Below are 12,845 nucleotides of genomic sequence, written 5' to 3'. Positions count from 1 at the left end.
ACATCACGCGGCTTGCTCGGCTTCCATCATCCTCTTGATTCAGCAGCTTCAGTGTGGTCCTGAATAAGGATGCTTTTCTCGACTGGAAGCAGAAACTACTTAGTGACAAAGTAATTAAATCACGCTGCTCATGAAAAGCCCTCACTGTTAATTTACGGTATTCGTTCGAGCTCCCAGAATACAATCATTGAAACAAAGACTGAATTGAGAACAAAAGGAGGGAAGTTCTTGAGAAATTTAAATATAAAACAAGTTTTATAACAATTTGAAATGTGTCTGCTTGATTTAATTGGTTTTAAGGAACCCACTCCAAGGTTCTAGGTACATTAAGACAATTTGAGCATTTTTTGATTTTCTTTCTTTGCAAGTTTATTACTTAAGGATAGGTTAACAGTTTTTACCACAGATATTGAGAGCCTTATGAGATAAAGGGAATCTTTATATTTTTTCTGTTTAGTGCAAGTTATGAAAACCTTGTTCTTTGTCTTCTGTAGCTGACACAGAATATAGGAAAGGGTAAGGAAAGATGAAGGTAGACTCAGCCATAAAGAAGAGAGAAATCTTAAAATAAGTATGAAATCAGGAAGTCCAACAGGAAGCTCTCACAAACTTAATGGCTGCTAACTCTACATTTTGTGATAGGGAATTGAAACTTGTATAAAGTCTCATAAAGTACAATAAAGAAAAAAAGTGTATTCACATTATCTCTTACTTATTTCAACATGAATAGTAAAAGATTTTGTTTTATTTTAGAAGATTTGTCTGTCATTGCTCTACTTTTATTCTTTTTCAGGTAGTAATATTAAACTTGTATTACCTATTAAACTAAATAATACTGGTATAAATTTTATTTTAATTTACTCACTTAGTTTGACCATCTTCTCTTTGCAGGAACCGCATCCTTCTCAAATAAGACCTGAAAGTGGTCCACAAGCAGGTGGAACCAGACTTACCATCTCTGGTATAAATCTGGCCACTGGTTCCAAGAAAGATGTTCAAGTTACAGTCGGTAGCCAGCCTTGCAATGTGTACGTAGCCTGAGTAACTAAAAATACAGAGCTGTGTCCTAAAAAAGCAGCAACCTTTTCTGCCCTTTATAAATTAAACAAGTCCTTTGTCTCTATCTTTGTGACTCCTCCCATGCAATGGAGTTCTGCATGCAACATTCAGACAGAAACTCACTTAGAGGCTTCGGTGGAAGGAGCAGCTATAAAAACATCTTAAGTGGGAGAATCTAGATGTCCAATAATTTCTCCACTTTTGGCTTTCTCTGGTAGACTGGCTTCTTCAAACCCACCCATGCTTTCACTCAGCATGTCCTCAGTGGTTCTGTATAAAATATTAATTTTCTAGTCTCCCATGGTGTGTTCCTCTCCCTTTTTTTCCTTTTATTATTTGTTGCCCTTGTCTTTTCTCAAAAAAAAAGGAAGGATACTAAGTGTGCTGACATTGCATTGCTCCTGTGTTTGTACACTGTTCATTGTTACATCCTATATCTCTTTTGTTTAAAAGCTTATGTGAACTGATGGAAATGTTATCTCCTCTCATAACTACTGTACCCAGCAAAAATAGAACTCTGGTATTTTTGTTATGGAGTATACAGTAAGAGAATACCAAACTCCATCATGTTAGTAACAGGAGATGTTTCCTCTTCTTTTTCTTCTTCAATCTAGTACTGAATTTGGAGATGAGATCATCTGCATTACAGGACGTAACAATAAGGTTGAACCTGTTCTAGTCACAATGAACTATGGGGGCACAAGAATTATTGTACCACAGCTGTTCACATACAGTGAGAATCCTACTGTCACCAAATTCCTGCCAGTAAACAGCTTCAGCAGGTAACGAAATGTTTGCCATACCTTTCTTCACAACTGGTTTAAAATATGTGTAATAGGTAATAAAAATATTAAATATAGAATTGTTTGGGATAAACTCCTATACTCTATCAATGCACAAATTTAGTAGGTAGAGCTTGTGGTCTTAACTGCAATTGATGTTTGAAAGAATTCTGTTTACATCCAATTTTTATCCCTTTTCAAAGGTCAATATAAAAAGTGTAGCATCATGACCTAACAGAACATTAAAAATAAATTTGGCTGTGGCTTCTCGTGGTGATATTAGCACCTATCTTCTTGAATATTGAGTAATCACTTGTGTAAAACAGGATTTGTTTTTAATGTTTCCTTTTCATTTTTGGTTGGGTGACTTTGGGGCCTGGAATTTTTCTTTGATAGATCAATAGTGATTTACCCAAAAGAATTCAAATTACTTTTTTTTACTTCTATGTAAACTAAAGCCTATTTTTATGGATTGCTTTGAGGTTTACTATCCCTCTAAATCCATGTCACTTCAATGACTTTAATTCCCACTGGAAAATTGCATTCATTCTTCTTCTTCTTATGTGAATGTATTATTTTTTAAACAATGTGCTGCAAATAAAAGGGAATGGAGAAGCCAGGTCCCTACAGACCTGTGGAAAATATACTCCCAGCTTTGTCTCTATGTGTATATCGTAGGCAGAGTGATTTTAATAGTAACATTGGAGAAGTAAAGCACACAAAGATTGGCATCAATGTACAGCCAAAAATCCTGGCAAAGCAATTTGTATTTTTTGCAATTCTGCTGTTTTAAATAGAGTTTTAAGTTGACATTGATCTTTTAAATGCTTTTGTCATCAATAGCTTTAACAGAAGTCCTTTTTGTAGGGTATCAGATGTCATATAGGCGTTACATATAGGGTTTTCCAGTGGAAGCAGTAGCAGTGCAGGATGAAGCAGTCTGTAGCTGTGGTAGTCTGCCAATGACTTGACTTCTTTTTTAATTCTGCCTTGCAGTGGAGGAAGAAATATTACAGTAACTGGAACTGGTTTTGAGCTCATCCAGTCTTTCTCATTGGTGATATATGCAGAGCGTCCAGAAGCAGGGAGGATGAATCAAAAAAAGGTAATTTTCTTTCTTTTCCACCGAAGGCATAATACTGGATGTACAACATATAATCTGTTCAAAAACTGCATATAAACATTCCCACTGGACTCCACTGGGCTTGGACTGAAATAAGGTTTGAACAGATTTCTGAGTCTGTTCAGGGTGTTCCTGTGGAAGATCTTGACTTTCCTACCATCTTGCCTTATATTCACTTGCACTTCACAATCTTCTGCTCTAAAATTAATTTAATTCAATATGGATAAGGATAAAATATGTCTTTCAGAATTTTGAAGTGTTTGTTTTTTCTTTCTCCTTCTTCCCCCCTGCAGCCATTAGCAATTTCCCTGAAGCAGGATCTAAATCTAGATAATGCAGACTACTCAGCTTTGCACAATCAGTGCCTTTTATTTTCTGACAACTCAATGAACCAAGTCTTCTTTTCTTTTTTGGTCTGTTTTTGGTTTATTTTGTTTTTTGGTTTGGTTTTTTTTTTTGCTTCATGTATATTCCACCTGCAACAGGTCACAAAAAGTTGTAAAAAATAGCATTAAAAAACCCCTTCTTGCATCTCCTGTTAAGAGGAACTGACATTACCAATAGCATCAATTTCCCCCTCTTCTCGTGAAGATCACAATTTAATTGATTTAGACCAAAAAGTGATCTTCCAGTAAGAACATTATAAGACTCTTGCTAAGGCTGGCTCTTCAGTGTAAGACTGTCTTGTGATCCATAAAGAGTTTGTAATGTGCATGTTTTGTACTATATGCATGACTCAGCTTTTAGAGTATGCCAAATTCAGCAACATTGGGATACATTGGCACCCTATTCCTAAAGATTTTTAAGAGGAAAACTACATTTTTAGGCCATAAACTTCAAAAGGTAATTATCTTGATAATCTTGACTCCCAGGACAATATAAAGTCTATTTAGCATTCTTGACAGTGTTTATCAACATTTCTTACACCTCCTCTTATATATGCTCAACTCGCTGGCTTAAGTCAGCATTACCTATAGCACACATTCTTTGTTAAGACTTTGAAAACTACTCAGCTTTTCTAATCTTTTGGTTTGCTTTCACTTACATGACAATATCAGAAATGTTGGGGAGAAGCTGTCTAGTTGCATTGAGTCATGAAATGAGAAACAGAAGTGGTGATAGAATAAATATTGAGGATTCCTATTAGTGTTGTTGCCTGTGGTTGATGTTACTGAATGACTGAAAGTGTCAGGGTAAAAACATTTGTTGAATTGGGGATGGAGGACAGGTGAACTGAGGTGCTACTTTAAGTGGTTAAGTGACAACTGTGGAATTTTATTCCAAAATGTCACTTAATGATTGTATTGAAATCCAGTGAGGTGTTATATGATGTAAGCAGAAAAGAATCAACCCAAGCTACTCAAAGGTACAGAAGATGATCAGGATTAAGGGTGACATGTTAACTTCCTAATCTGAGAGGAACTTGACAGTATCATCCCAGTGGGAAAGAGCCACTCAAATTGGAAGCAATGGAAACTGACCTGTAGCCCAAGCTTCTTCTGCAGGCAAGCTTCTTCTGCTGGAATACAGTGAATCAATGATTTATTGCCATCAACAAATTTATTTCATCTTCTTTTTCAAAAATAGTTCATACTGTGTTATTTCTGCTGTATGGAGAGGATATAAATTCAGTGGTTTTGTTTCTACAGTCTAAAGTTATCAACAGTTATGTACAGAAAGGAATCAGACTTTAAAATGTGCATGTTCCTCTTCTTGTCTTCTTTCTTACAGTTTTATGGAAAGGATGTTACAAGGCTTAATGAAACGACAGTGGTTTTTTCTTCCCCACCAATACTGGAAGACCCAGAAAACTATAACATTACCACTGTTATTCTAATGGATCATTATAAGTTGGTTGTAAAAAATGAGAGCCACTCCTTTGCCTATGTTGCAGACCCAACTTTTGAAAACTTCACAGATGGCATCAAAAAACAAGTCAACAAACTTATTAATGCAAAGGTAAACTTGTCAAAAGTTGGTGCTTGCTCATTTTGTCCTTGAAGCATGTATGGAATTTTTCGTTCCTTTCTCAAAGGCTTAACAGATGTTTTGTGCCATACCCCAAATTCTTGGTAGAGTTCCTTACCTCTGCTGGATGATGAACATTGACAGCTCCCCTTTCCTCCCCACACCCTTTCTCAGAAAGAGTGCCTATCTTTTTTAGCTGTATTTTGGGTTTGCTGAGGATGCCCCCCTCCTGCTGAGTCTGGCATTTGCATTTGGAAATGCCCTCCCCAACAGACCTCCCAGGAACTGGAAGGGACATCTCATCTCACACCAGGAAGGAAGGGAGGGGAATCACTTAATTCTCAATCACCCTGCTGTTCTGTAAGCTGCAGTGCAAATCATATCTGCTGCTGAAAGTGATCCAAATTGAAGGTTGCAATTCAGGATTTCTTGTCCCACATGACTTTGTGATGATAACTCAGCCTTTTATTTTCTGTCTAGGGCAGTAACCTGAACAAAGCCATGACGATAGATGAGGCCCAGGCTTTTGTGGGAGATGAGCCTTGCAATATAAAAACTCTAACTGAAACGGACTTATATTGTGAGCCACCAGAAGTACAGCCTCAACCAAAGAAACGGCAGAAGAGAGATACCATCAATAACCTTCCCGAATTCATTGTACGTTTCCTTTTCTGTAGAATTTAGTTTCACATATCAATAACACTGTTACAGTGCCTCTTGACTGAAGTAATTTGTTCTCCAAAGTTGTTGTAGTACTGTGAAGAAACTCTTTGCAGTTCTTTCTTCCTCCAGCTTCTGCCTACTGTATAAAAGATGTCACACGTAAAGAGCAGTCTCAAGGCTGCCAAATACCTTCATTATATCGAAATTTAGAACTCTAGCCAGACAGACTGGGGATTTTTCTTCCTCAGCTGAGCAAAATTAAATTACTTCATGGAATAAAGTGCTAGTGACCCAAAGTCGGTTTAAAATATTCAGAAGTATTTCCTTTGTTTGGACATTTGAGCTAGAAATTCACTTGTGAAAATTACTAAGAATTTAGAGCACAACTGAGAAGTGGACGACCTTACATTTGCACTTCTTGAGACAAATGTCTGTTTTTATTTAATTAGGTAAAATTTGGACTCCGGGAATGGATCCTTGGAAGGGTAGAATATGATAACCGTGTGAGTGATATCCCACTGAATCTAATTTTGCCACTGGTACTTATTCCTATGATAGTAATCATCGGCATTTCTATCATCTGCTACAGGTAAGTTCTTCTAATTAGGTGCTTTTGTTTTCCTAAAGCTTTCAAGGTACTACCTGATTGTTTTCAGCTCAGTCTACAGAAACTGTCTTCATCTTTTTTATGAGCTGCAGAGTTTAGAAAAGGAGTTACAGCTGGAAATATGTATGAGCACCAATTTATTCCTCTCACGCATGCCAAATTCCTTGGTGTCAGTCAGCCCAGTCCCTCCTTTATATATAAACACAATTGGTCCCAGGCTTCCCAAGTAAACAACTGCAGACTGAGTGGCACACATACCCTTTTGAAATGGCAGCTAAAGTGGCACTTGTGGAGGAGGTAACTTATGGATAACTTATTCTGTATAAATACCCAAGAACATTTATGCTGCTTCAGTCAGCACTGTATGTTCGAGCTGGTTGTTTTTTACTAAGGGATCATTTTCATTTCTCCAGCTAATTACCTACGCACAAACTCGATCATTAATGTTGGAATTCATGCTTCATAAAGGGCCAGAATATCTGTCTGTATCTCACTTAAAACCTACTTAGTCCAATTTTAAGGTTAGTAATGAGAGCCTCATACTGTCTCTCAGGAAGGGGTGGATGTGCTATACAGTTCTTGTGAACCTCCATCACACCTTCTGAGTTTGATCCCAGACACCGTCCTGGGTGGCTTAGAGCCAGTACAGGACATGTTGCAAGCAATCCTTGCTCAAACTGAGTTCCTGTACTTGATATATGATTGAAAGCATTTGTAGCTACTTCTTACTGGATTTTAAATTACTGGCCCAAGTCTGCTTTGAAGCAACCAGCCCATGATAGAGCCAAGTTGCTTTACATGGAATGAAGATTTTGGCCACTGTTGCTGTTTTTCTCCTCCACTTTCTTTCTGCTGTATTTTAAAAAATCAAATCCATGAAAATTTCTTCCAGTCCTTGAGCTTCCCTCTCAGAGCTGTTGCAAATTATTTACTTTTGCATTTTGTAACTTTTTTTTAATCTTACCTCTGTTCCACAAAGACGCAAGAGCCAACAAGCAGAACGAGAGTATGAAAAAATTAAATCACAACTTGAAGGCCTGGAGGAGAGTGTCAGAGACCGGTGCAAGAAGGAGTTCACAGGTATTACAGATATTTTCACTGCTGTGGGTCCTCTTCAGCAATCAAGACATGCTGGAGGAATGGTGCTAGCTCACTAGAACTGTCTTCTGGGAAGAAATAATCTATACATCTTAGTAGTCTTCATTACTGCCATTGACATAGAGCAGATATTTTGCTACTATGTGTGAGAGAAGTAAATAAAATAAAATAGGTAGCTGAGGTTATTAAAATAGCTTGATTATTTTAGTCTAAAGGAAGAACAGATTTAGAAATTGGGAGTAGAAACTAGCTGAGATTGGGGTTACTTATAGCTATTAATGTAATTGGCCATTTACAGAAAGATAAGAATGTTTTGTAGTGATTAACAGTGCACGTAATATTTAGCACAAATGACTGTGTGTGCAATGTATGCACATCAAAAACTGTTTTCAGAGCTGCAAAATTTATTTGCAGTCATCAGCATACAAAGGGATAATTTGGTACACTCACAGAAAAAAAATAGCATTTTGCCCTGTTCACCATGGGAAAATCTTAAGCTTGATTAGAGGAGCTAGCTAATTGTTCTGTGTAAATGTAGAGGCATCATCCCAGGGAAGGCAGCAGGACATGTGAAGGCTCAGCATTTTTGCATGTTGGACTACTCATCACAACACTTAAATTAGGCATCTGAGTGCAAACTTTGCAAATATTGGCCTAAATGATTACCATGAAATGTCACCTCATTATCTGAATTATACTTGCTGTTGGGTCATGTTGAAATAATTTCTATTAAAAAAATACCCACATGCTTTATTGCCACAGAGAAAATACTATTTCATATTGACAGTGGCTAAAAAGCAAGATTGAATAAAACAGCAATTTCAGGTTAGAGTTTCACATTAATTTAAGAAATTCAGGATATCTTAAAGATTTCAGCCATCCTGGAAGCCTCCCTCAGTCTTGTTTTTCTGGCATTTCTGGGACAGGATGTTCTTTACTTGTACAAGCTCGCTTTCTCTGGAAAACCAACTCCTTCCAGGTTCTGGACACAAACTAGAAGCAAATGTTTGAGTCAATCCCAAATGAGCTTCATTTCAAACTGCATTTTGAACTGTGAGAGGATCTATCAAGGTTCTCCTTCCCTCTCTTCATCTCTCCCCGGGCACTTCATACCCATTTCTGAAAGGGGAAGGTACCTTTCTCTTGCTGGGGCAAGAGTAGAGAGTTACACATTCCTACTACATGTTGGGTTGAAAGTTTTCTCTCTGCTCCACGAAGTACAAGCACTGGGGGAGTAGAATGCACATCCAAGGAGTAATCCAGTTCCTAAACTACATCCACCTTGACTTAACAGTTAAATGAAAACACATAAGTCAAAAGACATTCTGGTTCCATACTGTGAAACAGTAATGTCAACAGCACAAAGTGCAAACTCTCTAAAATACACAAGAACAAAGCCAAGGAAAGGGACAACAGGAAGAAAGTTATAATACCACACAGAGGGAAACAAGAAGATTCTTTATCCCTCATCTTTGATGAATGCTATAAAATAAGGAGGCAAATGAATGAGCAATAAAACCCCTGAGAAAATAGGTCGCTATATTAATTAACATGGTGTTCCAATCAATCAGCAGTATTGGGTAATTGGAAAGCCTTCAGCTAGAGTAGCTGCTCCAAAGGATGACTCTAATTTTTGTTCCTTTTAAAAACTTCAGGCTTTTGAGTCCCGCAGAAATACTTCCATCCATTTCAGTGAACCATTTAACCTTCTTCCTTTCTGCCATCCCCTTCCTTTCTATTAAATTAGCTTGCTTTACACTTTAAACCTCTCTTTCCTGGATTGCTGTGTTTTTAAAATAACTTTCTGTACTAACTAGACTCAGAGGTTATAGAATATGGATTGGGAAAAAAGAAAACTTAAACCAAAGCAAGACGAAAAATATTGAAATGTCTTTTTCTAGTTCTGTGCTATAATCCTACATTCATCTATATGAACTCACACAGTTACCATAAAGGTCCTTTTACAGATAGGCAGCAACAAGGAAGCCATCAGTGCTAAAGGCAGTTATCCTCATGTCACCATAGGATTAGCTGTGGTTACAGTTAATAGGATGATTGTTAAAAATAGCAAGAGAAAATGTGAGATGAAATAAGTTTTTACTGCTGAGTTGCTTTTTCACTATTACAAGGCACTCAAAGAGCTTGTGTTGCTTAAAAAACCTGCAGAATTTTTAAACTGAACCATTAAACTGCATTGCATATTGCAGATCTAATGATAGAGATGGAGGATCAGACAAATGATATCAACGAGGCTGGAATTCCGGTACTAGACTACAAAACATACACGGACAGAGTCTTCTTCTTGCCCTCCAAAGATGGAGAGAAAGATGTGATGATTACAGGAAAGCTGGATATTCCTGAGGCCAGGCGTCAGACCGTGGAGCAGGCTTTGTACCAGTTCTCCAACCTCCTCAACAGCAAATCATTTCTCATTAACGTGAGTACTGAAGTAGATGCACGTCATCTCTTAGCTAGGAATACCTGTGGGTATGTGTGCAAGACAGCAGGCTTGCAAGCACAACTGAACAAAAATTAATTAAAATAAGTGATTTTCATGTGGTTCTGATTTCACAGTAACCACTGCAGATATGTGGCATCACAGCCAGAGCTCCATGTTAGATCTCACATTTCTGTGCCATGTCATGTAATATGGAGTTAGTCAGCATTGCAGTGCCTGTAAAAAGCAGCTATTTCCCAATCTGGCATAAAAACTGGTGTTACAAGTTTGGTTTAGCCTTTTAAGAAATGTGATCAGAGAGTGCTGATTCCATCCTGGCTCCCCACAGGAGTCACCTGTGGACAGCCATGTATCAGAATCTCTGCCCCAATGAAGGTAGAGGCTCCTCAAGTGGCCTATTCAACAAGACTGATGAGTGCTCACAGCTGCTCTGAAGAGACTTATAATTGCTCACTCTCAAATACTGAAGCTCATTGTCACACCTAAATATAGATTTAGTCTTCTAGCTTTTTCTCTTTTTTTTTTTTCCTTTTTAAACGAGGATCTAGTGCTGAGCTAGTTAATGGTAGAATTAGAGTTCATGGTAGATGAGAGCACATTTACAGGTGTACTTACATTAGTGTCTTTGTAATGTGATGTGAAAGGACTGGGAATTTGGGGGAGAGGGGAGTTAATTTTCTCTTTTAAAATTGTCATGGAGCACTATTTTGCATTTAATTAAAACATCCTTTTTAGATAAGCTTTTAGATAATTATGTAAGCATTCCTTAGGTCGATCTAGTACACTGTATATCTAAAATCAAAATTTAGGCAACATTTTTGTATAAGTTCTTTCAAACTTCTGAAAACTTTTTGATTCAGTGCTTAGGAGATTTAATATTAAAATAATATTTCTTGTCTTCTTAGAGCAGACAAGTGTTGAGGTTCTTCAGAAACCTGTAATCTGACTTCGTTTCACATCTTTTTCTTTTTCAGTTTATTCACACGCTGGAAAACCAAAGGGAGTTCTCTGCTCGAGCTAAAGTGTATTTTGCATCTTTACTGACTGTCGCTTTACATGGAAAACTAGAATACTACACTGACATCATGAGGACGCTGTTCTTAGAACTGATGGAGCAGTATGTTGTGGCCAAAAACCCAAAGCTGATGCTAAGAAGGTTTGAATGATTGTCATATTTTCTGTATGTCTCTGGCTTTCTGTAAATGTGTTTCTTCTGTGATGTGACTGTGGTGAAATGCCGGCTATCTGTAAAATCAGAAATAACTTGGCCCAAGCATATTAGCAAGACAAGCCCACCAGGAGCAGCTGTGGAAGGCACCAGCAGGATGCTGGACAGGACTGCTTATTCAAATACTGCAGTGTAGAATCACCTGCCTTACTTTGAAATACCACACGGAACATTTCATTTACTTTTTAATCTAACTTTATTCCTAATGATCTAGCATTTATACCACACATCACCTCCATAATGAGTACACATAATCAGCTACATTGTGCATTCAGTGAGGGCTTGCTCTAGCGTTTTAACCCAGCTGTTATTCCCAATAAATTTCAATAGATCTTGCTCTGTGTAGTTGTAGTTTTGTAATCTGTAGGTTGTTTCCCAGTAACTGCACAACTGGGTTAAGTTTTTAGCTGTCACAGGGTAGACCCAATTTAAGATTTTGAATAAAGGATGTGTGCTTTTCAGCAGTGAGATGAAGGCACCTACTCAGGACTGATGAGCAATACAAAGCACTTATCCTAAAGCAAGTATATGCTTTCAAGACTCTATAGGGAAATCATTGCATTAGAAGACTGAATGCAGTTAAGCATGTAAAAATATTATATTTCAAGCAAGCAGTGGGGGTGTTTTTAAACCTTGTCATTAAGTGCCCTTACTATATTCAGGGTTGTTGTTTTGGTATTTTTTTCAGATCTGAAACGGTTGTTGAGAGAATGTTGTCTAACTGGATGTCCATTTGTTTATATCAGTACCTTAAGGTAAGAGTTGAAGACTGTTGCCTGTGGCGGTTTTCTTTAATCAGTAATACTTTAAAAAGCTGCACTGAGTATGTCTTTTGATTTCGTCTTATTTATTCCCTTTCCTTTACATAGGACAATGCTGGGGAGCCTCTTTATAAATTGTTCAAGGCTATCAAACACCAGGTAGAAAAAGGCCCAGTGGATGCTGTGCTGAAGAAAGCAAAGTATACACTGAATGACACAGGCTTACTGGGAGATGATGTGGAGTACACACAGTTGGTAAGCAAAGCATCATTAATAGATTTTAAAATAATTTTTTATTTTAAAATTAATTCCTGTAGTGTTAAATCTGTACACGGTTTTCTAGACTACTGCAAACTGCATAAAAATTCTGGTCATGGACAAGATTGTCAGTAGTTTGACTGAAGCAAGTCTCCAAGCAAGAAAAAAAAATTATAAAGTATCTTCTAAAGTAAAATTCAAATTCTGCCAGTGCAGAATCCATTTCAATAAATCCTTTTCATACTTTTCAGTCGGTCTGAAAAATGGTCAGGATGTTTGGCTCCTACCCATTTCCCATCTAAATTCATTGGCAATTGATTTTTGCAGAATTCTTGCACTGCCATTATGCCTGAACTTCAGATTTTCTCCCTTGTGATTGCTGCTAATCAGCATATTGAACAGCATTTTAGAGATCATTTTATTAATATACCAGATTGTGCTCCTCTGCAGTCCTGTGAGATGGCTCTGCAATCTCCAGAGCACTTTATGAACCTCTTTCTACATTGTTTTCTGTGTGAGTCAAGATCTCCTGAACATGGGCAGCCTAACTGGCATTGAAAGTTGTTTATTTTATTCTCGGGAAAATAATTCCCTACAGTGTCTCTACAGCCAGTTCTGGAGACCTGTGTTAGTGGCTTCAAGTGGGAGGAAATGGAGATTCCTGGCAAGGGAACTCCCCCTCTGAACTCAGCCTCCCCCTGTATCTGACCACCAGTGCCATGGTCCAGTTCTTTTCTATTAAGAATTCTGCTTTAAATTAATTCTGTTCATTGTCAGAAATTTTCACCACTTTTCAAATATACTCCAGAACAGAGATACACTGTCCTTTTTGCAAAAATT

At 37.6% G+C, this 12,845-nt stretch overlaps 1 protein-coding gene across 7 annotated transcripts in view; it reads left to right on the top strand.

Annotated features, from left to right (window-relative positions):
* PLXNB2 (plexin B2) overlaps positions 1–12,845 on the top strand; it is a 253,069-nt gene that overhangs the window by 218,873 nt on the left and 21,351 nt on the right. For all 7 annotated transcript variants that reach the window (XM_039726868.1, XM_039726862.1, XM_039726864.1 and 4 more), the window contains 11 exons: positions 892–1,028; positions 1,674–1,841; positions 2,838–2,946; positions 4,696–4,923; positions 5,413–5,589; positions 6,045–6,184; positions 7,182–7,282; positions 9,508–9,737; positions 10,733–10,914; positions 11,675–11,741; positions 11,856–12,002. In XM_039726868.1, coding sequence (XP_039582802.1) covers positions 892–1,028; positions 1,674–1,841; positions 2,838–2,946; positions 4,696–4,923; positions 5,413–5,589; positions 6,045–6,184; positions 7,182–7,282; positions 9,508–9,737; positions 10,733–10,914; positions 11,675–11,741; positions 11,856–12,002 — 1,686 coding nt within the window. The remainder of the gene's footprint in view (positions 1–891; positions 1,029–1,673; positions 1,842–2,837; positions 2,947–4,695; positions 4,924–5,412; positions 5,590–6,044; positions 6,185–7,181; positions 7,283–9,507; positions 9,738–10,732; positions 10,915–11,674; positions 11,742–11,855; positions 12,003–12,845) is intronic.

This window comes from Passer montanus, unplaced genomic scaffold, assembly GCF_014805655.1.
Source record: "Passer montanus isolate IOZ18808 unplaced genomic scaffold, ASM1480565v1 scaffold6, whole genome shotgun sequence".
Lineage (NCBI taxonomy): Eukaryota > Metazoa > Chordata > Aves > Passeriformes > Passeridae > Passer > Passer montanus.
Note: the sequence above shows the minus strand (reverse complement) of the source record. Positions and strands in the feature narration are given on the sequence as shown.